This window comes from Hyla sarda, chromosome 3, assembly GCF_029499605.1.
Source record: "Hyla sarda isolate aHylSar1 chromosome 3, aHylSar1.hap1, whole genome shotgun sequence".
Classification (NCBI taxonomy): Eukaryota; Metazoa; Chordata; class Amphibia; order Anura; family Hylidae; genus Hyla; species Hyla sarda.
In genome coordinates, this window is record NC_079191.1 from 256,887,919 (window position 1) to 256,913,506 (window position 25,588).

The window sequence follows — 25,588 nt, forward strand, 5'->3', positions numbered from 1 at the left end:
AACTTCACCTTTTCATAAGGGGTGAAAGGAGAAAAAGACCCCCAAGATTTGTAAGGCAATTTCTCCCGAGTACGGCGATACCCCATATGTGACCCTAAACTGTTGCCTTGAAATACGACAGGGCTCCAAAGTGAGAGCGCCATGCGCATTTGAGGCCTGAATTAGGGATTTGCATAGGGGTGGACATAGGGGTATTCTACGCCAGTGATTCCCAAACAGGGTGCCTCCAGCTGTTGTAAAACTCCCAGCATGCCTGGACAGTCAACGGCTGTCCAGCAATACTGGGAGTTGTTGTTTTGCAACAGCTGGAGGCTCCATTTTGGAAAGAGTGGCGTACCAGACGTTTTTCATTTTTATTGGGGAGGGAGGCTGTGTAGGGGTATGTGTATATGTAGTGTTTTTTACTTTTTATTTTATTTTGTGTTAGTGTAGTGTAGTGTTTTTAGGGTACAGTCACACGGGCGGGGGGGTTACAGCGAGTTTGAGCTGCCGCGCAAAATTTGCTGCATCGCAAACTTGCAGCCCGATACTCACTGTAAGCCCCCTGCCCATGTGAATGTACCCTGTACATTCACAGGGGGGGGACCTCCAGCTGTTGCAAAACTACAACTCCCAGCATGCCTGAGAATGTTTGGGAGTTGTGGTTTTGCAACAGCTGGAGGCACACGGGTTGGGAAACACTGAGTTAGGAAACAATGTTTCCCAACCAGTGTGCCTCCAGCTGTTGCAAAACCACAACTCCCAAACATTCTCAGGCATGCTGGGAGTAGTAGTTCGGCAACATCTTTAGAGCCAGATGTTGCCGAACTACAACTCCCAGCATGCTTGGAGTTGTAGTTTTGCAACATCTGGAGGACTACAGTTTGCAGACCACTAATACAGTGGTTCCCAATCTGTGCCCTTCCAGATGTTGCAAAACTACAACTCCCAGTATGCCAAAACTGTCCAGGCATGCTGGGAGTTGTAGTTCTGCAACATCTGAAGGGCCAGATGTTACAGAACTACAACTCCCAGCATGCCAGGACAGTAAGGGCATGCTGAGGATGTGTAGTTTTGCAACATCTGGAAGGGCACAGTGGTCTCCAAACTGTTTACCTCCAGATGTTGCAAAACTGCAACTCCCAGCATGCCCAGACGCCAAGGGCTGTCTGGGCATGCTGGGAGTTGTAGTTTACAGGGTCCTATTACAGCAATGCATGTCGCTTTACGGCGACGTGCATTGCTGTAAAGGGCCCGACCGCGGCTGAAGATCTACTCACCTGTCGCCGCCGCCGCCGTCTTCATCGTCTGGATCCGGGTCTTCAGGGACGAGGTAAGTACCGGGGCCGGTCCCCAGCACTCCCCCGTCCCCCGCCGCGTCCTCCGGTCTTCCTCCCGTCCTCTCCGGACTTTCAGGGGCCGGGCAGGACGGGAGGAAGTAACCGCCCCCCCTCCTGCGATTGGTCGGTTAACTAACCGACAGATCGCAGGGGATCGGAGGAGGTGGCCGGCTTGCCACCTCGCTCCGATACTCCAGCATGGTCCTGGCTGTCTGCGACAGCCGGGATCATGCGAAATTACCGGGCGGTCGGGTCCCAGAGACCCGATCAGCCCGGTATCGCCGCAGATCGCAAGGGCGATTTCCCTTGCGATTTGCGGCGATCGCCGACATGGGGGGCCTACATGGCCCCCCTCGGCGTTTGCCCTGGATGCCTGCTGAAGGATTTTAGCAGGCATCCAGTTCCGATCTCTGCCCGGCGAGCGGCAGAGACCGGAAAACGCCATGACGTATGCATACGTCATGGGTCCTTAAGACCCAGGGTGTGAAGACGTATGCATACGTCATGGGTCCTGAACAGGTTAAACTAATCAGTTAAAGGGGTATTCCAGGCAAAACCTTTTTTTTATATATATCAACTGGCTCCGGAAACGTGAACAGATTTGTAAATTACTTCTTTTAAAAAATCTTAATCCTTCCAATAGTTATTAGCTTCTGAAGTTTTCTGTCTAACTGCTCAATGATGATGTCACGTCCCGGGAGCTGTGCATGATGGGAGAATATCCCCATAGGAACTGCACAGCTCCCGGGACGTGAGTCATCAGTGAGCAGTTAGACAGAAAACAACAACTCAACTTCAGAAGCTAATAACTATTGGAAGGATTGAGATTTTTAATAGAAGTCATTTACAAATCTGTTTAACTTTCCGGAGCCAGTTGATCTATAAAAAAAAGTTTTGGCCTGGAATACCCCTTTAAGTTCTATGAGGGAGATTTATCAAAACCTGTGGAGAGTTAAAGTTGCTGAGTTGCCCATAGCAACCAATCAGGTTCTTTCTCACATTCTTAACAAGGCCTATGAAAAATGAAAGAAGCGCTCTGATTGGTTGCTTTGGGCAACTTTGCCTCTCCACAGATTTTGATAAATCTCCCCCTATATGTTTTTCGGAAATGAATATGACTAGGATTACAGTTCCCATTTAGAAACAGATGTCCGACAAGCAGGATGCAGTAAAAATATGAATACTTCATTGCATCAAAACCAACAAATGATGATGCTGCTGCCGAACAGGTTTATGTTCTGGACCGTATGGGGACTACATATAAAAATGCTCATTTAAGAAATATATCTGCATAGATTTATCCTCTTGGCCGTACTTGTGCAGATCTAGGGAGAGATTTATGAAAACCTGTCCAAAGGAAAAGTTGCTGAGTTGCCCATAGCAACCAATCAGATCGCTTCTTTCATTTATAACAAGGCCTCTGCAAAATGAAAGAAGCAATCTGATTGGTTGTTATGGGCAACTCAGCAACTTTTCCTCTGAACAGGTTTTGATAAATCTCTCCCCTAGTCTCTGTGATTTCCATTTATTAAAGGTTAATGATTTACAGTAAAGTAGTTATTTGGAAAGCGCACAACAATCCATCTCCTCAGTGGTGATATGATCTGATATATGAGAAATAGCGGAAAATCTGTACGATGATTTCTATAACCAGTTTTACCAGCATGCTTTTCATGGGAAATGCTTGTTTGCTTCATAAGCATGGGGGTGTTTCCTAAAGGAAGAACAAAAGTTAGATGCAACTGGCTAAAAATGTTCACTATGGTTACATATTTCATACTCTATATTGTAGTTTTTATATGATTTTCTTGTGTGTATATATATATATATATATATATATATATATATATATATATATCGTGTATGTGTGTATGTTCCAGCATCACGTCTAAATGGCTAAAGATATTAACATAAACACATGCTACTTATATGTCAACAACAAACATAGGATAGGTAATTTTACCCTTACCCACCCCCATTTGCCAGGGTCGGGGTTTTTGTTTAAAGTCCCATACAAGTCAATGGAAAATATATGTTACTACATAACTGGAGCTGGAGATATTTCGATAATACTTGGTCACATGTTACTTATATGTAAACTAAAAATAATTTAACCATTAACTACCCTCATTTGTGAGGGTCAGGGTTTTTGTTTAATGTCCCATGCAAATCAATGAGAAATGTATGTTCCCATATAACTTCCGTACGGCTGGAGATATTTTAATAATACCTGGTATGATAATTAAATTAACCCTTACCTACACCCTTATATAAAACCCATACCTACACCCTTATATAAAAGATGGGTTTTTGTTTCAAGTCCCATGCAAGTATATGGGACTTCCAGTACCTTACTCCACAAGCTCCACTCTGCATCTCCTGGTGAATGTGACAGTCCACATCCCATCTCACAAAGACATGCCCACATTTTAACCCCACCCCTTTTGTTATCTTCCCTTTTTGTGCATCTGTCTGGCTTGCAAATCACGCCCAGTCCCACAAAGCCACGTCCCCTTTTATTTTCAGCTTACGATATCTTCATCACAAATCAGTCCCACAGGATATGAGAACGGGATATGAGGTTGGGATATGAGGATGGGATTTAAGAACAGTATATGAGGTCCGGATATGAAGACGGAATGTGAGGATGGGATATGAGGATGGGATATGAGGTCGGGATATGAGGTCGAGATAGGGGGACTGGAAATGAGGTTGAGCTAGGAGGTCGGGATATGAGGATGAGATATGAGGACGGGATAGGAGTTCGGGATAGGAGGTCGGGATAAGAGGACAGGATAAGAGGACGGGATAAGAGGACGGGATAGGAGGTCAGGATAGGAGGACGGGATTGGAGGTCGAGATATGAGGACGGGATAGGAGGTCAGGATATGAGGACGGGATAGGAGGTCAGGATAGGAGGTTGAGATAGGAGTTTGAGATATGGGGATGGGATATGTGGTTGGGATATGACAACAATATATGAAGTCAAAAGCTTCCTCCCTTGTTGATTTTCCTCCCCAATAAGGATTAGGAAGGAAAAACTGGGCAACGCCGGGTACTCAGCTAGTGTATAATAAAATATATATGTACTCCTGTGAGATACAGTATGTATGTTCTGGCACCACTTCCAAACAGCTGGAGATATTTCAATGAAAATTGGTACACATGTTACTTATATGTCAACTAAAAATATAGGATAGTTAAATTAACCCTAACCTATGTTACTCTCAGGCTTCAGAGATTGCTCAGGACTTTTATACATCCTGGGGACAGTCCGCCATGCAGGTGCAGAGAATAGTTAGTGCGGGGGGATGGGATATGAGGTTGGATACAAGCACAGGGTATTAGTACTGATTATGAGGTCGGGATATGAGGACAAGAGCGGCACTGTTGCCTTTCCTCTCCTGCAAGGTTTAAGCAGAAAGACTGGGCAATGCCGGGTACTAAACATGCTTGTAAATAAATATTGGCACCAATGTAACTCAATAGATGCTCATGTCATGTCATCATTTCTTTTAACACCTCATTTCTTTGTACTTTAGGCTGCTTAAGGGTTGTGCATGTGTAAACAAGTGCAGAACATTTATTTGGCCATGATCGCCTTGATCTCAGCGGAGCTACGGCTTTCACTTTAAATAAATATGCAGCATGCCATTAAAAAGTTGGGTTATAGGTTGAACGTGATGGACTCTGGTCTTTTTGCAACCTTATGAACTATGTAACTATAACATTTACTGTGCAGCCTCTGTAAGACTCTGTAAATAGCTGGACTGGTTGTTACTTTCTCATTTCTTGCTGGAATCAGTTTCCATATCAAGGACTACAACATGTAACTCAAACAGAAGCTAGTTAATGTAAAAAAAAATGCTGGTTTAGGCTAGTTTCACACCGCGGTGGTTTCTTTTAGATGAAGGTGGGATTCCTCCACATTTACTTCTGACTTATCCCTATAATGGATGTGCCCATGTAAGAAATAAAAAAAAAAAAAAGAATGCTACATGATTTTTTAAATTACTGTAATCTGCATTATTTCATACAGCAAACTCCGATTCATACCATTTGAACATCATGTCTCCACATATGGTAAACCAGCACTGTGAGTATTGTGTGGAATGTGGAAAGCTCTATTGTAATGGGAGGCATGCCGGGATAAATGGGAAAACATCTTGTGTTGATTATTTAAACAGTATATAATAAATAAATAGTGTAAAATAAACAGTTATATACATATACATGATGCTCGTGTGTTACTAAACAGTTAAATGTACTGTTATGTCATTGTCTTGCACGGGGGAGGACATCTATGTGTGGGCACAGTGACTTGTGACAATATCTGTTATGGGATCACTCTGGCTATTTGTTATGTAGACAGTGTTGCTTTCCCTGTTATGAGGACAGTGTGTGCAGTTCATAGAAGTGTTCCTGTTTTCCATTTCGAAAAGCTGTGAGGTATGCACATATAGGGCCTCATTTACTAGTGTCGGGTTTTTACTAGGATTCCTCTCTATTTACTATCGGGAACATTTTCAGACCAGCTTTTTCTAGGTGGATATTTCCAGCCATTTATCCACAGGATTTTCTGTGAATTCAATAGTAAATCGGTCGGGTTGGGAAACCACACCCCTGTAACAAACAGCTATGCGCCGATCTGCGTGAAGTTTGTATGTCCTGGGTTTCCTCTGGGTACTCTGGGCTTCTCCTACACAAAAACAAAAACGTATGGATTTGTGAATTTAGATTGTGAGTCCCAATGGGGACAGGGACCAATTCGAGTGCACAGCGCTGCGGAATCTATGTGCACTAATAAATAATTATTATATTTTTTTTTTTTCCAGACTCCATAGTTATCAATCCCAGAGCAGATAAGTAAATATATTTAGATCCCCAGATCATACCAGGACAGGAGCCTAATAATCATCTATAGTCATCAAGGTCTAGTGCACTGAAGGGTATTGTCTGCATTCCTGGTGGTCTAGGGCGGTGAAGGGATTGACTTAAAATAGGGTCATTCAGATTCTGTGTCCTGTATTTTGACAGGAAGTATAACAGGAAGAAACAACAATACAAGCTGTGCTATTCTTGTCATCAAATTTGACAGAATCTGCCACTAAGGCTTATGACAGTAGTGGGACTAGAACCTTGACATGTCTCTATGTAGAGATTTTTTTGTGATCATTGATGTGAATTTATTCCTCCATTATTGTTTCTGTAAAGTGCCAATTACTGTCCCTTTGGTGCAGTTCTGTTCGGTGCCAATTTGCCACAGCTTTCATGGAAGATTGGAGGCCTCCAACATTGTGGTCCTGCCCTATCTTGTGTCCTGACTTTTAAATGTTGATACAGACCGGCATGAAGATTTCATTGTGGTCTGTTTCTATCTTAAAAAGACAAGACACTACTGGGAGATGAACCACAATGAATCTGTGGTGGTCAGTGGCACATACCTCTTGATATATCCAGAAATATTTTTTTAGGGCATTGCATCTTTCCCTGACTTCACAAAAAGGGATATTGTATCAGCTCACCACTTGTAGTTCTGATCGTTCCCGATGGTATCACACAACACACCTCTCCAGCGGAAGCTACGGAGGAAACTTATGGGCCGAGTCCCCAGGTGCAGCAATCACAGAAGAAGGAGGAGATTCCGGCTCCCGAACTGGATAAAATTCAAACTTTATTCCTTACATGTTAAAATCCAGTGCACGAAAAATGTAAAAACATGAAAAAAGCAGGACACAAACGCACGGACGCGTTTCGACTTAACAGTAAGTCTTAGTCTTTGCCATGACTTACTGTTAAGTTGAAACACGTCGGTGCATTTGTGTCCTGCTTTTTTCATGTTTTTACATTTTTCGTGCACTGGATTTTAACATGTAAGGAATAACGTTTGAATTTTGTCCAGTTCTGGAGCCGGAATTTCCTCCTTCTTCTGTCTTTCCCTGACTGTCAAATAAAGTAATGTGATAACTTTCTGACACGACTGCTTATTGGTTATAGATGCAGTTTGGGTCTGCATCTTTAAGGCCCCATTCACATGGTTGAATTTCCAAGAGAACTTCTGCTACAAAATTCTGTTATAGCAGACTTCCATTGTTTTCAATGGGATTTAGCTGCACCGTGCACATGGCGGAATTTCCGTGGTGGAAACATCTGCAACATCTACGATTCCGCACTCAGCAGAAAGAATTGACGTGCTGTATATTTCACTGCAACAAAGCGGACTGGTGTTAATGTTAAAACAGGACATGTTTCAAAACACTTTTGCCTGCAATATCTACAATAGAGAGAAACTGTTATACAATAACAGAGTTTGGCAGGAAAAGTGGAATGTTATAAGGGTCAGCAATAGTGCAGTGGAGTCTGAGCTCAGTTCCAAAATACCATTTTTTTTTAACCTTTTTCTTTAAAAATTTCACACAGCAGGGGGTGTGGCTTGACTATGGAGCTGTAAATACGTGTTTGGAGTGAGCTCCTGGCCAGCACGCTTCATTAACCTAATTAAGGGCACCTATCTATGGGGAGAACAGCCAAAAAGGCAAAGAAGAAGGCCTTCTCGGGTCCCCCATCCCCTCAGTGTTACCTGCCTTCTTATTTCACACACTCCCAGCCTGCACGGAGCGGGCCCACATGGTGGCCGCCATAACAGCTCGGCCTGCTCCTTCCACCCTGATAGCTGTGCAATCACTGCCCGCGGCTTCTTCCCTGCCACCGAGGCTTCCCTCACCTATCTCTGCCTCTCCTGGCCAAGGACACGGGCCCCCAGCCTCCAAGTAAGCAGGCGCTCCCAAGTAAGCGGTGCCCAAGATGGTGGGCACACCTCTGGGACTCCCTCTGTGTGTGCGGCGGCTGCTGCTTCCCCCGCCACACGCTACTCAACCTCTCTGCCTGGCTCCCAGGGATGACAACGGCTCCCAGCTGCTTGCTTTTCGGCTGCCCCCACAGACCAGCGCTGGAACCTCTGCACCACCAACGAACTGTGAGGTGAGCACAGGGCTGCAGCCGTGCCATCAATCCCGGGCTCCCTCTCCAGCCCCTGCTCATAGCATTTATGATCCTCCTGCTGAGGAGGATGGCTACAGGGACACATTAATTGCACAGCAGGCTCCCATGCTGGAGCTCCTGCTGGTGGGGGACTCTGACCATCTTGCAGGCCCCCTCAATTTGCTCCTGGACTGCAGCCTGTTAGCTCTGGGGCTCCATGCTCTCCCTCCCCACAGGCTTGGTACCAGTCCCCCTGCAGGGGCACCCAGCCTCTACTGAGTTCCGCCATACCCCTCTGCCTCCTCAAGAGCACTCTCGAGTTCCTGCATCCTCATCCCCTCCATGGACCTCAGGCTTCTCCATGGGCACACACAACCCCTCAGCTACCGGCTCAACCACATCTCCCGGGGGCACCCTTTCTGGTGGCTGCCCCACAGTTCTCTCCTGGCCTGCACTCCTCACTTCCCTCCTCTCCTCATTGCCCACTCAGCCTGATGGGCACTCTGCCGGTGTTCAAGCACCAGTCTCAAACGGTGGGCCTATCCATCCCTGGTTCTGCTGGCACCCTCCCACAGGTGTCACGATTCGGCTTACAGGTAGTGGATCCTCTGTGTCAGCGAGGGATTGGCGTGGACCGTGCTGGTGGACCGGTTCTAAGAGGCTACTGGTGTTCACCAGAGCCCGCCGCAAAGCGGGATGGTCATGCTGCGGCAGTAGCAACCAGGTCGTATCCACTAGCAACGGCTCAACCTCACTGACTGCTGAGAAGGCGTGGGACAGAAGGACTAGGCAGAGGCAAGGTCAGACGTAGCAGAAGGTCGGGGCAGGCGGCAAGGTTCGTAGTCAAGATGGATAGCAAGAGTTCAGGTAACACAGGCTTGGACAACACTAAACGCTTTCACTGGCACAATGGCAACAAGATCCGGCAAGGGAGTGCAGGGGCAGTGAGCAGATATAGCCAGGGAGCAGGTGGAAGCCAATTAAGCTAATTGGGCCAGGCACCAATCATTGGTGCACTGGCCCTTTAAGTCTCAGAGAGCCGGCGCGCGCGCGCCCTAGAGAGCGGAGCCGTGCGCGCCAGCACATGACAGCAGGGGACCGGGACGGGTAAGTGACTTGGGATGCGATTCGCGAGCGGGCGCGTCCCGCTGTGCGAATCGCATCCCCGACGGCCATGTCAGTACAGCGCTCCCGGTCAGCGGGAGTGACCGGGGCGCTGCAGGGAGAGAGACGCCGTGAGCGCTCCGGGGAGGAGCAGGGACCCGGAGCGCTCGGCGTAACAACAGGTCTCGGCTCCTGGCACTTCTCCACCTCCTTCGGACAGTCGCCTAGTGACCCTTGCCGACTTGCTATCCCTGGTTGTCTCCTTGCTCACTAAAGAGGACTTTTCTTCATTAGCTAAGCAAGTGGTTGCTGAGTGCAAGCAGGAATTTGCATCCCTCCACTCTGACCTCTCAACTTTATCTACCAGAGTGGAGACAGTGGAATCCACACAGGACTCAACCTCAGTTTCTCTTCAGGCTCTGCAGAAAGTGGTTCAACAACATTCTGACCAGCTCTTTACACAACAGCAACATTTGGATGATGTGGAGAATCGCAATGACTGGAACAACATCCGCATTCATTGACTTCAAGAGATGCTGGGCCCTGAGGAACTGACGCCTGCCCTGTTTACTATCTTTAATGACCTCCTAGATCGAACACCTGGTGCTCACATCGAGTTTGACCGTGCACACAGGACTCTCCGACCACCTTCCTCTGATGATCAGCACCCCAGGGACGTCATATGTAGAGTTCACTTTTACGCAGTCAAGGAGGACATTCTTCGGCAGGCAGATTCTGCATCCGCTGTCAGACTCTGTACAAAGATGTCCCGGGCCAGCTTTTCCATGATCTGTCTAGGAACACCCTCGAGGGCTGCACTGAAACCTGTTGTTGAAGTTCTAAGAGCTCAGACATTCCATACCGCTGGGGTTTCCCCTTTGCTCTAATAGTTCGGAAGGACGGCCGCACTATCTCCCTCCGTTCACGAGACGATCTCCCTGGTTTCCTGCAGGACTTGGACATGCCCCCTCTCACTCTCCCGGACTGACCCGCCCTGTCCTCAGTTGCTCCGAAGCGCCCCTTGCAGCACTCCCCCCTCCAACCCTCTAAAGCAGCTCGCCCGGGTCTCCCCCCTCAGAATGCCTGATGCCAACGCCTGGTGACTCGCTGGGAATCGGTGCACTCCTCATCAGCAGGCACATCCACTACAACCTGATGTACCTGTGCCTGAGTATCTTTGTCTTCATTGGCCATTTAATATGTGACCTATGGGGTAACTTAGTAGCATGTTGGAGGTGGTGGGTCCTGGGGTCTTATGTTTGTGTTTTTATGTGACATGATGATTTTTCTCTTATCTCTTACATGCCTGCCCAGGTTGCGGCTGTTTGATGGGCCCCTACCCCCCTCTCCCTTTTCCTCCTGCTCCCTCTGCTCCAGCTGTCTTCCCCCCTCCCTTGTCTAAGTTTGTTCTATACCTTCTTTGGTGCCCTGCGATTGCCTCTTCGTGTTTTTCTTCTTTCTCTCATCACTATGTATGTTCCGGGAGTTCCCTTCCCAGTTGCTTGCCTTCCACCTTCCCCACGTAGTTTGGAGTTACCTCCAAGGCTAGCCTTGGTGAGTGCGTCCTGGTTGGACTTTTGTCCGCCTTAGTGTCTGCTTCGGCAGTACCCCCCTGCTGCTTAGTGTTTTTTCTCGCACCCCCCCCCCCTTTTCTTTTTCTTTCCGTCCCCCTTTCTTTTTTTGTCTACTTGCTCTCCTAGTTTTTTGTCTTTGTCCTGTCAGGTCCTTTGCCCTTGATTTTCCTTCCCTTCTCCTGTCTCCTTTCCTTTACTATCCTCTCTTTCCTCTCTTGCTTCCAACCCGTCCCCTTCTCCCTTTTCTTTCACCTCTGGCCGGGTGTGCCTGCAAGCCTCAGCGCTTGTGCTCTACCTAACTCTCCTCCTTCCATGGTGGACCTCAACGTGGCTTACTTCAACGCCAAGGGGCTTAATGTCCCTTCCAAACGGGCTCAGATTCTGCTTCACTTCCATAGGCGTAGGACGCACATCGTATGTTTCCAAGAGACGCACATTAAGGTAGGACACTTACCCTCCCTAAAAAACAAATTCTACCCCATCTGATTCTACGCTGACAATCATGACTCCTGCTCTAAGGGGGTAGCCATTGCCCTAAACAAGTCTCTGATGCACCAAGTCTTCTCGGTAACAGCTGACCCAGCTGCCCGCTATCTCATCCTATCACTCATGATAGGGGGTAGGGAATTCACTGTCATCAACTCTATGCTCCCAATCAGGGTCAGGTCGATTTCCTAGTCTCCTTTATTGACACCGCCCTTCCCCTGGCCCAAGGAACCATGATGTTCTGCAGTGTTTTTAACCTGACCCTTGACCCCACTATGGACAATTCCTCAGGCCGCTCCATGCTCGTGTATTGTTCTCTCAATGTTCCCTTCTTAACCCGCTCTGTGTGGTCCTGGAGGTTGAATTAATCTCTGCTCTGGGATACTGTGTGCGTCGCTGATCTCTCCCAGACTGTGACCAATTTTGCCAGTTACCAGATCCCACTCCACCGTCCCGTTCTCAGGGGCGTTCTCATGAAGCACAGCGCTCACTTCAAACGCCAGAAAGCTCACACCCTACATGCTGCTCTTTCCAAAGTTTCTTCCCTCTAACTAGCCCACAAGAGATCACTCTCCACTCCGGTTCTTCGAGACTTTGAAATTGCCAGATTGGAAGTGCCTCCTGGGGCCGCCTCATACAAGTTGGCCGGAGCAAATTTTATGAGTAAGGCAATAAGAATGGCCGCATGTTGGCTAGGGCTTTACGTTCTCGGCTTGCGCAATCTCATATCCCTTGCATTAAATCCCACTCTGGGTCCCTGGTTCACACCACTCCAGATATTCTTTCTGTATTTCACACCTTTTTTCTGACCTTTACAATCTCCCTCCCCACCTCCCCTCCTCCTCCTACCCCCCCCCCCCTCTTTTTTCTCTCTTTCTCCGACTCAAATAGGCCCCTTTTTTGGCCGAGGAACTGTCTCGGGTGATAAAGGACCTTCCAGGAGGCAAAAGCCTGGGCCCAGATGGTTATACAGCCCGGTTCTACAAAGTCCTGGAATCTTCTCTCTCCTCTCATGCTACTGGCCTTAAACTCTATATCCTCTTCTTCACCTTTCCCATTCAAGTCTACCTTGGCGCACGTGGTTGTCCTCCCCGAACCTCCCCAATATTGTCCTTCCTTCTCTCATCCATTTGGACCCGGTGGTCTTTGTAGCGGGGAGGGAAGCTAGAGACAACACGCTTAAAACTTTAGATCTTCTCCACCATGCCTGTTCACAATTGATTCCAATGATGGTCCTTTCTCTAGACGCCGAGAAGGCCTTTGATCGCGTGTCTTGGCCCTTCCTGGCACAAACTCTCCAACGTATTGGTCTCAGCCCTGTCTTTATAGCTAAAGTCTTGGCACTGTATCCCCATCTGCCCGTCTGAAGATCAATGGCTCCTTGTCAACCCCCTTCAGCATTCATAATGGCACTAGACAGTAATTCCCCATCTCACCCTGCTTTATGTCCTGGTGATGGAACATCTGCTCGCCTCCATTCACCCTGATCCCGATATTCGTGGTCTTACCAGTGGCGACCATGAATGAAGTGTTCGGCCTTCGCAGATGATGTACTGGTTTACCTCACAAATCCGTTTGTGTCTCTCCCGACCCTGATGACCAGACTTTCTGAGTTTGGCCACTGGTCTAACTTCAAAATCAATTATTCCAAATCAGAGGTGCTTGGTGCTGGGTGTTTCATTGTCAGACCATGAGCAGTTTACCCTTCTCTCCTCCTTTCCCTTCACGTGGCCCTCCCGGGGTATCTCCTATCTGGGGACTGTCATCCCAGCTGATCTGCTAACCTTGTTCTCCCTCAACTTCTCGCCTTTGCTATCTTGCATCCGCTCTGACTTAGCCTCTTGGAATCATGGGGAGTTCTCCTGGTTCGGCCGGATTGCCATACTGAAGATGACGATCATTCTACGGTTACTGTACTTGCTTCAAACGCTTCCAATACATATACCCAAAGTGTTTTGGGTACAACTCCAGCAATGTTTTGGCACTTTTGTGTGGTTGTCCTCCCGTCCCAGGATTAAACGGCTCATGTTAACCCGACACAAACTTTCCGGTGGGTTTGGGCTCCCTGACGGTAGGCTGTACTATCTTGCTTGTGCTCATGTGAGGGTTCTGGACTGGTTCCACAACTCTGACCGTAAACTCTGGGTACGGCTAGCCCAAGCCTTGTTTGCTCGCTCTCTCCCCACACTCCCCTGGACATGGTCTCCTTCTCTCATTGACTCACTTCCACTTTCATTCTCTACCCGACATACCCTAGCTTCCCTGCATACTGCTGGCAGTGGGGGTTCCCTTGTTGACCGAACTGGCCCCCTGATACCCGTCTCGGACCATCCTGATATCACTCCTGGCTAGACCTCAGAGGGTGGTTTCATGAGCGCTTCTCTTTCTCGCCCTATGCGCTTTTGCCATATTCTTATTGGTGTTATTCTCAAACCCCTAGACGTCCTCAGGGAGTCTTGGCCAGTGTCCTCTAGAGCTCTGTTCGAATATCTCCAGCTGAACCACTTTCATTCCTCATTACATGGCCCCTTAAACTTGCATCACTCCCTTACCCCCTTTGAGCAGCTCTGCGTGTCCTCGTCCTGTCCTCAGTACTCCATTTCCTTCCTATATGCCCTACTACTCTTGCCTAGATCGCAAGCCCTTCCCTCCTTCTGTGTGGCGTGGGAGGCCGAGCTTGGCTGACAATACTCTCCTGAACAATGGTCCCGCTGCTTCTATTTGACTCACAAAGCGGTCATGGCTACTAAAGCCCCGGAGACTAGCTTCAAAATCCTCTCCTGCTTGTACCGTGTGCCGACGGTACTTCACCGCTGGTACCCATCGGTCCCGTATTCTTGTTGGAGATGTGGAGCTGCCGAGGGCACGACACTTATATGGTGGAGTTGCCCGGCCCTGTTTCCTTTTTGGAATTCTGTCCTTTCAATTGTCCAGACTGTGACCGGAGTATCTATCCCTCGTGACCCTGGCACTGTGCTGCTGTTTATGCTCCCCGTGGCCATCTCTAAATACAAATGCTCCCTGTTGCGGTATTATTCAAGCATCCAAGATGGTCATCCCCCGGCACTGGCGCTCCCAGATGCTCCCACTGTAGGAACGTGGGTCACTCAAGTGGCCTTGACTCAACATGTGGAAGAGCTCATGGTTGTTGCCCCGTCTGACCTAACACGCTACACTTCCACCTTGTTACCCTGGTCTAGTTTCTGTTTCCTGGCTACATATCGCATAATATCTTGAATCCCTGGGGCCGTCCTTGTGTGGTCTCCCTATCTTTCCTCTTTTTTCCATTCTTTCTGGTCCCCTCTTTTCTTTATTCTTATCTTTCTTCTCTCCTTTTTCTTTTTACCCTCCCCCCCCCAACCTTCTGTCCTCTTCCTTCTCTAGTTTGTCTGTTTGTTGCTGTTCCATGTTGCTTGCATATGGTGATGCTTTGTAATAGTTTTTTGTGTATTCATTTTCTCTCACGAGCTGTCTTATTCTCTACCCTGTTCTCTCTCTTTGTGTTTTGTCCTATCCCCATCAGTTCCTGTGCCTTTATCATGAGCCTTTCCCTTGTTTCCCTCCCTCCCTCCTGAGATGGTTATTTCATTGCATTCATTTGTTTCAATGTTTGAGCATTATTTATGTTAATTGAACCTATAAGGTCACTTTGGTTATCTCATTCTCTCCGCATTGAATGCTCTCTGTAATCCTTCTGTGTTGTTTATTCAATAAAAATGTTTTTGAATCGAAAAATTTCACTCAACAGAAAAAAAAGTCTGGAAACAACCCCCGACAAGAAATGTGTATATGACATTTATAGACAGTACAGATGTATAGATGTATAACATAGAAAAAGTTTTAGAATCTAATAGTGCCCATTTAAGTGTAAAGGGCTTACATTTAAACTACCATGCACATGACTATGTTACAGCTCTGTATTCATAGAGTAGTAATGGGGCATGAAATTACATAATTCATGAGCCCTAGACAGAGATCAGAAACATCACCATGATCCCTACTTCCATCCATGCAGGCCCGCATTGGGGGGGGGGGGGGGGGGGCAACCTGGGCAATTGCCCAGAGCCCCCATCCCTAAAGGGTCCCCCAGAACAACTGAAGGACCACAGACTTATTACTGCATTATGCTGAAATATTACTTCATTATGCCAAAATATTCTACTACAATTGCAGCCTATATGTCTGCGTCAGGAGTATCAGTTGATGGAAACCAAGATAGACAAGCAATTTTAGACAAGTAAGTCTTTGTCTGTTGTGGAGTTTGCACATTCAACAGACCAAAGTATAAAGAGCTCCTGCATCGCCTGGAAAACAATACTCTGGTGAACAATGCCCCTAGTGGGATTCCAGCATTCTCAAACAGTACATTGAACGTGATATGATCCCTTATGGGTTATGGTTGAGGAAGAAACCCGCCACTATGTTTTTACCACAGTTTCTTGTCAAATACTGCTTAATCCAAATGTTCCAAGGAATTTAAGCAAAAAAATTTTAACAGAGGAACTCAAATTGCCAACACTAAAGGAGGAGATATCAGACTTGTTTGGACAATAGCATATAATAAAATGAAAAAGAAAACCTACATAAATAAGGTGGATTATGCTGTTTCTCAAGTGTAACATTCAAAATGTTAAAGAGACATGAAAGACTATTCAGATTATGCAGTTTACACATGGAAACACAAGGCCATATCTATTCTTGAGAAAATCTCTAAGGGGAAAATATATCAAAACCTGGGCAGAGGAAAAGGTGACCAATTGCCAATAGCAACCAATCAAATCGCTTCTTTTATCTTTCAGAAGCCTTTTTAAAAATGAAAGAAGCAATCTGATTGGTTGCTATAGGCAACTGATCAACTTTTCCTCAGCACCAGTTTTTATAAATCTCCCCCTAAGAGAGGAGAACAACGAAGGGGATCTACTACATTAGTTATCAGGGCAGACACAGGAGGGCAAGAGACCACTTCTGTTTGATATTCTTTTGGGAAGGAGGTTTGTGAACAGAGAGTTTGTAGACATGGGAAGATGAATTAAGGGCTGTGGAAGGTGTGGAAGATGCTACTTCCCCTTTCCAACTAATTTTACATAATTTTTTTAAAATTAATTCACATATACAGTACTAATCGTTTACGTCGAATATATCATAACCATTGGTAAGATTTAATGCATAACACCATTTTATTTTTTAATCGGGTATATAGGTATAATTATTATTACTTATTATTATTATGATAAAAATAAATTTGTGCTGTATGTGTATAATAACTCACCAATATTTTTGAAGAAAGGTATAAAATTCCCCAATAGTTAAATGAAAAACTAATATGAAATGAGATAACGTTAGAAAGTTCTATTGAGCATTCAAATTATATTTTGTTAAAATTGGAATGAAAAAGCCCTCTTTTGCAATAATGAGCCACTTCTCCTTCCCCATTGCTCTGGTCATTCACTCTCAATTCACTAAAATGTCAAGACAGGCAAGTCAGGTATCAAGTGACATGCTACATTTAGAAGTTTATTGATGGGGGGAGGAGGCAAGTGGCTAGTGAGATGGCTGCATCTTGAAATACATCTCAACCCATTGCTGGATTCAAAGCATATTACTGGTGTATAATGTCCTCCATGCTGCTGCTGCTCCTGGTATGGTACAGAGCAGGATCTCTGTCAGCTGTGTATGGGTGACATCATAGCAGCTAGTCTCCACATACTCTGGAGCTAAGCTCTGGGAGAACTGACAGTTGCCCACAGAAGAGAAAACTGGTGAAAAATACCAGATTTTAGTTACAGAATGGTTTATTATGAAAAGTAATCTGGATGGCATCTGAATGGCTACTTATGTAATTTGATTTTAAGCTTTGCTAATAGCATGTAGAGGACTGACCCCCTTGAAATAATTGTTGTTAGGACACTGATAGCATTAAATGACTGTGTCATTGTTGAGTTTACATATAACAGTGTAGTGTCTGGTTTTGTTGGTCATTTCTAGACAATTGTAGTTTGTTAGTTGTATTGAGAAACCCAATGGCAGTGAATCAAATATGACATGTAACGTTTTGAGTTGTCTTAAATAATGCTTATGGAAACTTGTTTTACTGTACTTTGTAATGCTAGTTATGAGATTCACTGTGTGACCTTTAAGGCTTTAAGCTTGCACTATTAATCACAATTACAGTCTAGATAATTAAAGGATTTGTCCGATTTTTTGGGTGGGACAATTTACTTTTATTGAATTAGATAAGTGTCACAGTTTTTATTTGTATTTTTTAGGTTTTTAGATATAATAAAGTTGTTTTAAATCAATCAAAATGAATGGCTTGATGAAACAGTATTAAGCTTTTCTTTGTAGGCCATTTTAGACATTTCTATTGTGAATAGGTTAAAATCTAGACAGTAACTTAGAATAGCTAGAGCTCTCCAGCATATCTGCCTTTAGTGCATGAATATAGTATGTGATTGTCATGTTTACTACTCTTCTTGGTATCTCTGGAGTCAGCACAGGAGGATTTCTTATGCAGAATCCCAGACAACTTATAAAAATTACATTCCAAGGGAGATGAGCTGGAAAACAGCAAACATCTTCTTGGCAGGAATTTATACACAATGCATTCAGAAAGTTTTCACGTTTTGTTATGTTGAGGCCTTGTTCTAAAATAAAAAATAAAAACGTTTTCCACCTATCATTTCACCAAAATAGCCAATGATCTGCTGTCCACAAATTTTACACCAATACTCTATGCTCCTTCTACTTGAGCTTTCCTCTGCCTTTGGCACAGTTAACCACTCCCTCCTGCTACAATCTCATCCCTCACCGTCAATAATTTGGTACTCTTCTGGATCTCCTCATACCTCACCAAATGTACTTTCAGTGTCTCTTACTCACATGCCCCTTTCTATATCATCCTCTGACTGTTGGAGTCTCCTAAGGCTCTGTCCTGGGGCCCCTACGTTATACATTTGGTCTGGATAGCAAGTCTCTGCTATCCAGAATCCCAAAGTGTCTATCAGCTATATCTTCCTTCTTCTCTTCCCACTTTCTAAAGCTTATCATGGAGAAAACAGAATTCATTAACTTTTCCCCATTTTGCTCAAACCACCCTTCACCAATATTGTGGACCCGCTGCATAGGGCAGGTATGCAATTAGGCAGAGACAGAGGAAGCGGGAGAGATCAGGGCTGCACTCTATCCCTGCCCGACGTCACACTCTGATCCTATCTGACCACCAACTCATTTGTTTTGGTTCTCTTTATCTACCTCTATAATAAGCTGCATATTTTGCTTCCTGTTAAATTCAGTGGGTAGGAAAATATGCAGCAGCAAATATGCAGCAAAATATGGCATGTGTAACCGTACCCTAAAGGTGTAGTCAGTTGAAAAACAACACAGGATAGTGGATAAGTGTTGGACCTTCTGAACGGGGCCTGGCTGTCTGAGAGGAGTGCGTGCTGCAGACAGCATGTGTTCTATTCATTTTCTATAGGAGTGCCAAAGAGACCTGAGTGCTGTATGCGGGCATCTTCGACACTTAAAAATGAATGGAGCCAGGCCCCGTTCTGGCGATCGTTAGAGAGTCCCAGGGGTTTGACCTCTCCCCGCAATCAGACACTAATACACTATTCTGTGTAGAGAGAGAAGTTATTTTTTACTGGTCCACCACTTTAATGGCAAAACCTCCTTAAAGGGGTACTACGCTGAAAACATCTTATTCCATATCCAAAGGATAGGGGATAAGATGTTAGATCTTGGGGATCCTGTCACTGGGCACCCCCTCGATTCGGGGCCAGCAGCGGCGGCGTCCAGAAGACGGAAACTTGCAGCTTCCTCGTTCGTGGCGTTATGCCACGCCCCCTCCATTCATGTCTATGGAAGGGGGCGTGATGGCTATTACATAGCCATCACGCCTCCTCCCATAGACATGAATGAACGGGGTGTGGCGGCTGGCATCACCAGCCATCAGGCATGGAGCGGAGTTTGCTCTGTGCATCGAATGGCAGGGGTGCTGCAGCAAAGAACACGGGGGTCCTCAGCGGCAAGACCCTGCAATCTAACACCTTATCCCTATCTTTTGGATAGGGGATAAGATGTTTTCAGCTGAGTACTTCTTTAAGCTAAAGATTACTCCTTGGCAGTTATTCTCCATTAAAGTTTTTGGAAGTTATGAGAATAGCTGAGTGCAATAGTGCAACATAGACAATACAAATGTGTTGTACAGCTCACCTCCAATGTTCCCGTGCACGGGTCCGCACTTGGCTCTGTGCTAGTAGGATCGTAAGAGAAGCAAAAGATGATCCAGCACTGGGTAAAAGTTGCAGCTTTATTAGGATTCGAATCCAACATTCAAACTTGACACAATAAAACCGACACCCTCCCTCGTCATACGCGTTTCAAGCGCATGCGCGCTCTTCCTCAGTGACGTCATGGGTCTGTTGGGCAAGGACTTATATCGTACTGGCTCAGGTGAGAATTAATTAATCCTAATTGCACCCTCCTAAATTTTCCTACTTGCCCACTAGACCACACGACTTGCGCTTGAAACGCGTATGACGAGGGAGGGTGTCGGTTTTATCATGTCAAGTTTGTATGTTGGATTCGAATCCTAATAAATCTGCAACTTTTACCCAGTGCTGGATCATCTTTCGCTTCTCTTACAATAGTGCAACATCCCTTCTCACTATGTTCCCTCTAAATAAAGCTTGGGCCTATAAGGCGGTAATGGTATTTGGTAAGATGAATTGTTTTTACATTTACTGAACATGTTCAAGACAAGAAGACTCCTATCTGAAGAAACAATTTAGGCCACAGAGATCCTTAGCATTGTAAATGCTGGTGCCATGAGGAATGTTGATAATTCACTTTATTTGATCAGGGAATTGCTGTAATTAAACTGTCAATAAAAAACAGTTATATGTATTACATAAAGGATCTAATATTCTAATATAGCGTCAAAGTGTTTTTAAATAGAACCATAAATCTTGTTTTTAGGATTATGTAAACTGCACCATTAGGCTAAGTTTCCACTTGGTTTTTTTCTGGCAGTTTTTGGATATCTGCCACTGCAGTTTTTGAGCCAAAGCCAGAAGTGTATTCAAAAGGAATAGGACATGTAAAGGAAGAACTTACACTTCTCCACCCTTATGGATCCACTTCTGACTTTGGCTCAAAAACTGCAGTGGCAGCTATCCAAAAACTGCCAGAAAAAAAAACAAGTGGAAACGTAGCCTTACATCTATCTGAGGGCTAGCCTCTTCTGATCCTAGAGTACAGCTGGTAAATTTAGTGCTTTGCATTTTGTTCATAGTAATGAATGGCTATTGTCTTCTGAGTTGTTGTCAGCATTTGAACCGGTCCCAATGGGTGAATGGAGAACGTTTCAACTAACCTAATTTTTTTTTTTTATCTCTTCCTTCTCCTTCAAACTTCTCATTACATTGTACCCCTTTTAAATCTGCATGTTTGGGGTCTGGTCTATCCCGTTATTCTTTCTCAGATTTTTATACGCTTCTGATTTCCCCTCCAGACGACATGTCCTAAATTGCAAGGGTCCTGAGATGGGGTGCATGCGACCATGAATACTGTTCTTCAAAAGCAGACTCCTAATTTTCCAATCTGTTTCCCCTACATGTTTCAGATACTTCCTTTAGGGTAGGGTCACACGTGATGTATTTTGCTGCTGCCTATTTTCCTTCCCATCAAAGTCAATGGCCCTTATTTACTAAGAGTGTTGTGTAGGTTTCTTTGTGGGTTTTAATTCCCTACAATTTATTTCCCATGGTATTTACTAAGCTTTCCCTACATTTTCCACTTTTCCCTACACTTAGCTTTTTTTTTTTACACATGCTCTGATCTGTAGGGTTTTCCTCAGCTGAAATCCACCACATTTTCTATGAAAACTTAAGTAAATATGTTGGGATTTTGTGAAAATGTCGGGAACACGCCCCTTTTCTGTGATCACGCCCCTTCCCCCCCTTTTCAATTCAGGCACAATTTCAGGCGCAAAATCAGGCACAGGCAACCCGCCAGTTGTTGGGTTTGCAATAGTAAATGAGGGCCAATATGTAGCAAAATCAGCTGCATATTTTCCTACCCATTGACTTCAACGGGTATGAAAATACGCAGCAGCAAACGTGCAGCAAAATGCAGCACTTGGGACCCTACCCTTAATGTGTACAGGAAATTGATTCTTAAATTTCTGATTAATGTTGCCCGGGCTTGCATTCCAGCCCAATGGAATGTCTCAATCCCCCCCCCCCCCCCTTTCTTATAGCATTGTGTACATAAAGTTGGGGAGATGGAGGATAGAATGGAGAGCCTGACCACATCACTCCTAAGTAGGTCAGATCTCTATACGGATGTGGGGATTTTAAGTACTCTGAGGCGTATAAAGCCCTGTTTTCTTCCAAATATATTTCTGGCAGGGGTCCAGATTTACTATTGTGGTGGGATCTTCAACTGGAACTGGCTTTCCCCTTTCCTGTGACCCCTTTTCCACTACCTTCCTCTTCCATATCAATGTATGGACTGAAAATCCTTCTGTTAAATTGGAAGTCATTCACTTGTGCGTGGGCACCGTCACAGTCAAATCCAGTATCATCACAGTCAAATCATAGAATCATTGAGTCACATCTAGTGTGTAGTGTAATGTACCCACAGTATACAATGTTTCAGAACTGTCCCTGTGCCCAGAAGTTGGGAAACTAAGTCTGGTCCTAACCAGACTGCATATCATAGACATTGTAGCAAAAATTCTGACTATTGTGTGCATGTTTGTATATGCAGAGTTATGTTTTCCTCTTGGCACATTTAATTTGCCATGTGACCCATTTTATGTCATCAAACTTTATTGCACCTTCTCTCAGCAGATGCAGTTGATGTCTGATCACTTGGCGAGCAGGTTGTCTGTCAAGGCCCCTAAATATACTTCTTTGTGTTGTTAAAGGAGGAAGAACAGCTTTGAAAATGAATCAGTGAAAGGAAAATAAATTGTCTACGGACTCAGGAACTTACTGTGGCTGCTCGTAATATTCAGCATGGACAACAAGGAAGAAAAGAAAGAGAGAAGACCAGGCTACTTTGCAAGGTTGGTTCTTTTATTGATCTTGGTGCTATTAGAGTGTATGCACTTAGTAGACTAGGGGGGAGATTTATTAAAACCTGTCTAGAGGAAAAGTTGCTGAGTTGCCCATAGCACCCAATCAGATCGCTTCTTTCATTTTCAACAAGGCCTCTGCAAAATGAAAGAAGCGATCTGATTGGTTGCTATGGGCAACTTTTCCTTTGCACAGGTTTTGATAAATCTCCCCCTTAGTGCTTTCCCTGTGGACTCTCCTGGTAAGCAGCCTAAAAGGTAAGTGTATCCTACATAGAATGAGGTAGATACAATACCTTAGAACATTTCTTTTATATATCATGTTACATTTTATTCAGTCTAATAAACAATAATAACATATATTATGATAATTGTATAATAGTGAAGGCTTGTTCTAGGATCAAGAAACCTATTCCTAAGGTAAGTTTTATTTTGCTACTATTGCATCGTAAAGGAGGCTATACATATAAGACAGCTGCCAGATGCAATTGACAACTATAACTCCTGATAAACAGGCACACTCGGCTGCCAGACACTTATTTTCCAGAAGAGCAAAGAATCCAATATGCTGATTCATGTTTGCCTGGCTTTTTTTTGTGGGGGGCAGTCTGGATGACCACTTACACATTAGATCAGAGGTGCAAAATCTTTGTTAAAGAAAGTTATAAACCCTTAGGGGTTTATTCCCAAGTACAGTGTTTGTTGCTTGGCATCTATATAGTGGAATAGTGGAGTTGGCTGCTTAGCATAGTTTAAAGGATTGAAAGGTAAAATGAAAAAATTACACTCTGTTACAATGTAAAGTAGTGCGCAGCCTGTATAACAGTGGTTAATATTATGTCTCCTCAAAATAACTTAACACACAGTCATTAATGTCTAAACCTTGGCAACAAAAGGGACTACACCCCTTACTGGAAATGTCCATATTGGGTCCCGTAAGCCATTTTCCCTTCTTGGTGTCATGTGACTCGTAAGGGTTACAAGGTCTCAGGTCTCCATACAGATTTGTACATTCTATTAGTAGCCCATTGCATGCATTGTATTATGTGCTTTACAGCCTACAGTTTCTTTATTAGTCAGTTTAGATTAATTAAATTAAAATGATCATAAAATACAGCAATGGGAAGTCTCTGGAGTAAGACTGTACACGTAAAAGCTTTCTGTGAACTTACACCTGTCTGTGACTGATTTACATCCAATGCTGTTAACAACTAAGAGGGAGTAGAGTCAGTTCACCTTATAACCCTCAAACAATAGGAAGGGGAAACATTTCCTGAGTCTTCTGGAGTGCCAGGGTGCGATGTTGAACAACAACACAGAATCTATAAGATCTGTGAGTAGAATCTATAAGATCTGTGAGGGGGGGGATACCTTTTGTCAAACCGCCCACCAGAAATAAAGTGACAGGTGTCACACCCCCTTTTCTAACAGAGCCTCACTAGGACACGTCCCCTTCCCATTACTAGGCCACGCCCCCTTCCCTGCATAGCTTCGCCCGCCCCCTTTCTCCCACATTTACTGGCGTAGTCTCCTAAATGGATGTGAATGTTTATAGTGTGGGCCCCTCTCACCCTGAGTAATATGTACCCCCTTCCCTGCATAGCTTCGACACCCTTTCTCCCACATTCACTGACGTAGTCTCCTAAATGGATGTGAATGTTTAAAGTGTGGGGCCCCAGTGTAATTGTTACGCTATGTGCTCCGGCCTCACACGCTGGCCGTGAGCGCATGGTCCCCTTACCTTCTGCTGCCGACGGGGCTGGGACTCGCACTGCGGGACGCACCCGCATGCAAGCCCCAGTCCATCACACTCCGGTTGTTTCCCCTGCTTCTGCTTCCACCTCTCTGCTATGGCGCATGTGTCCCCGTCCCTTAGGGCATGCGCGTGCCGGAACTTTAAGATTTAAAGGGCCAGTACGCTCATTAGTGTAACCACTTGTGTCTTGTTGATAAATTCCTCCACCCTCCTCAGTTCTCTGCCGGATCTTTGTTGCCTTGTGCCCTAGAGAAAGCATTCCTTTGTATTGCCTTGCCGTGTACCAGATCTCCTGCTCTTGTGACCTTGACCTTGCTTCTCTGCCGCCGGCCTACTGAACTTCTGCTATGTCCCGACTACGCTACTGTGCTGCCTGCCCTGACCTACAGCTATCCTGACTACGAGTTGTCTCATCCCTTCTGTGCTTCGCATCTCCTCAGCCGCCTGTGTGGTCGAGCCGTTGCCGGGGGTTTACGACCTGGGTGTCGCCTGCAGCAGCAAGCCCATCCTGCTTTGCGGCGGGCTCTGGTGAAGGCCAGCGGCACCTTAGACTCCATTCCCTGGCACGGTCCGAGTCATCTGCCACACAGGTCCAGCAGATCCACATACACCGGAGTTCCTGTCTTCAGAAACGTGAGTGTTACAGTAATATTTGGACATGTCCAGCAGCAGACAAAATTGCTTCTACGGCAGCTGTTCTCGCTTCTGTCATTTTTCACAGTATATAATGAATGCTTGATGCTTTACTACACACCTTGTGCTATAATTAACAAACATCTGGTATGCATTTAGCTCTGTCATTTCTTACCATACATTTTACAATATGCTCCATTCCTAAAACTAGATAAAAAGTTAAAGGAGGTAAACATTGCATTTATACTATAGAGCCCTACACACCTAATTGAAAAAATAGATTTGTGGCGTGTTGCATCCCTTGATTTCTAGAATATGTTTAGCTATATAAATAATTATTCTATGAAATGTGCTTGAATATATGATTAGTTCTATTAATAAAGCTTTATAAACCCATCAGACATAACATTAATTCCACCACCTAATATTGTGTCCCATCATCCATAACAGTAATACCACCCTCTAATATTGTGTCCCAGCAGCCATAACATTAATACCACCACCTAATATGTTTCATCAGCCATAACCTAATTACCAACTCCTAATATTGTGTTCCATGAGCTATAATATTAATACCACTGCCTAATATTGTGTCTCTTGGTTGAACTTGACAGCCTCTTGTCTTTTTTCAACCTTACAAACTGTTACTATG

At 45.1% G+C, this 25,588-nt stretch overlaps 1 protein-coding gene across 3 annotated transcripts in view; it reads left to right on the forward strand.

Moving 5' to 3' along the window:
- The window catches only part of NCOA7 (nuclear receptor coactivator 7), a 211,120-nt gene that overhangs the window by 25,185 nt on the left and 160,347 nt on the right, over positions 1-25,588 (forward strand). For 2 of the 3 annotated variants that reach the window (XM_056566476.1, XM_056566480.1), the window contains exon 2: positions 22,398-22,538. In XM_056566476.1, coding sequence (XP_056422451.1) covers positions 22,489-22,538 — 50 coding nt within the window. In that variant the 5' untranslated portion in view covers positions 22,398-22,488. Of the gene's footprint in view, positions 1-2,528; positions 2,549-22,397; positions 22,539-25,588 lie in introns of those variants that run through there. The other variant, XM_056566477.1, reaches the window with a different exon arrangement.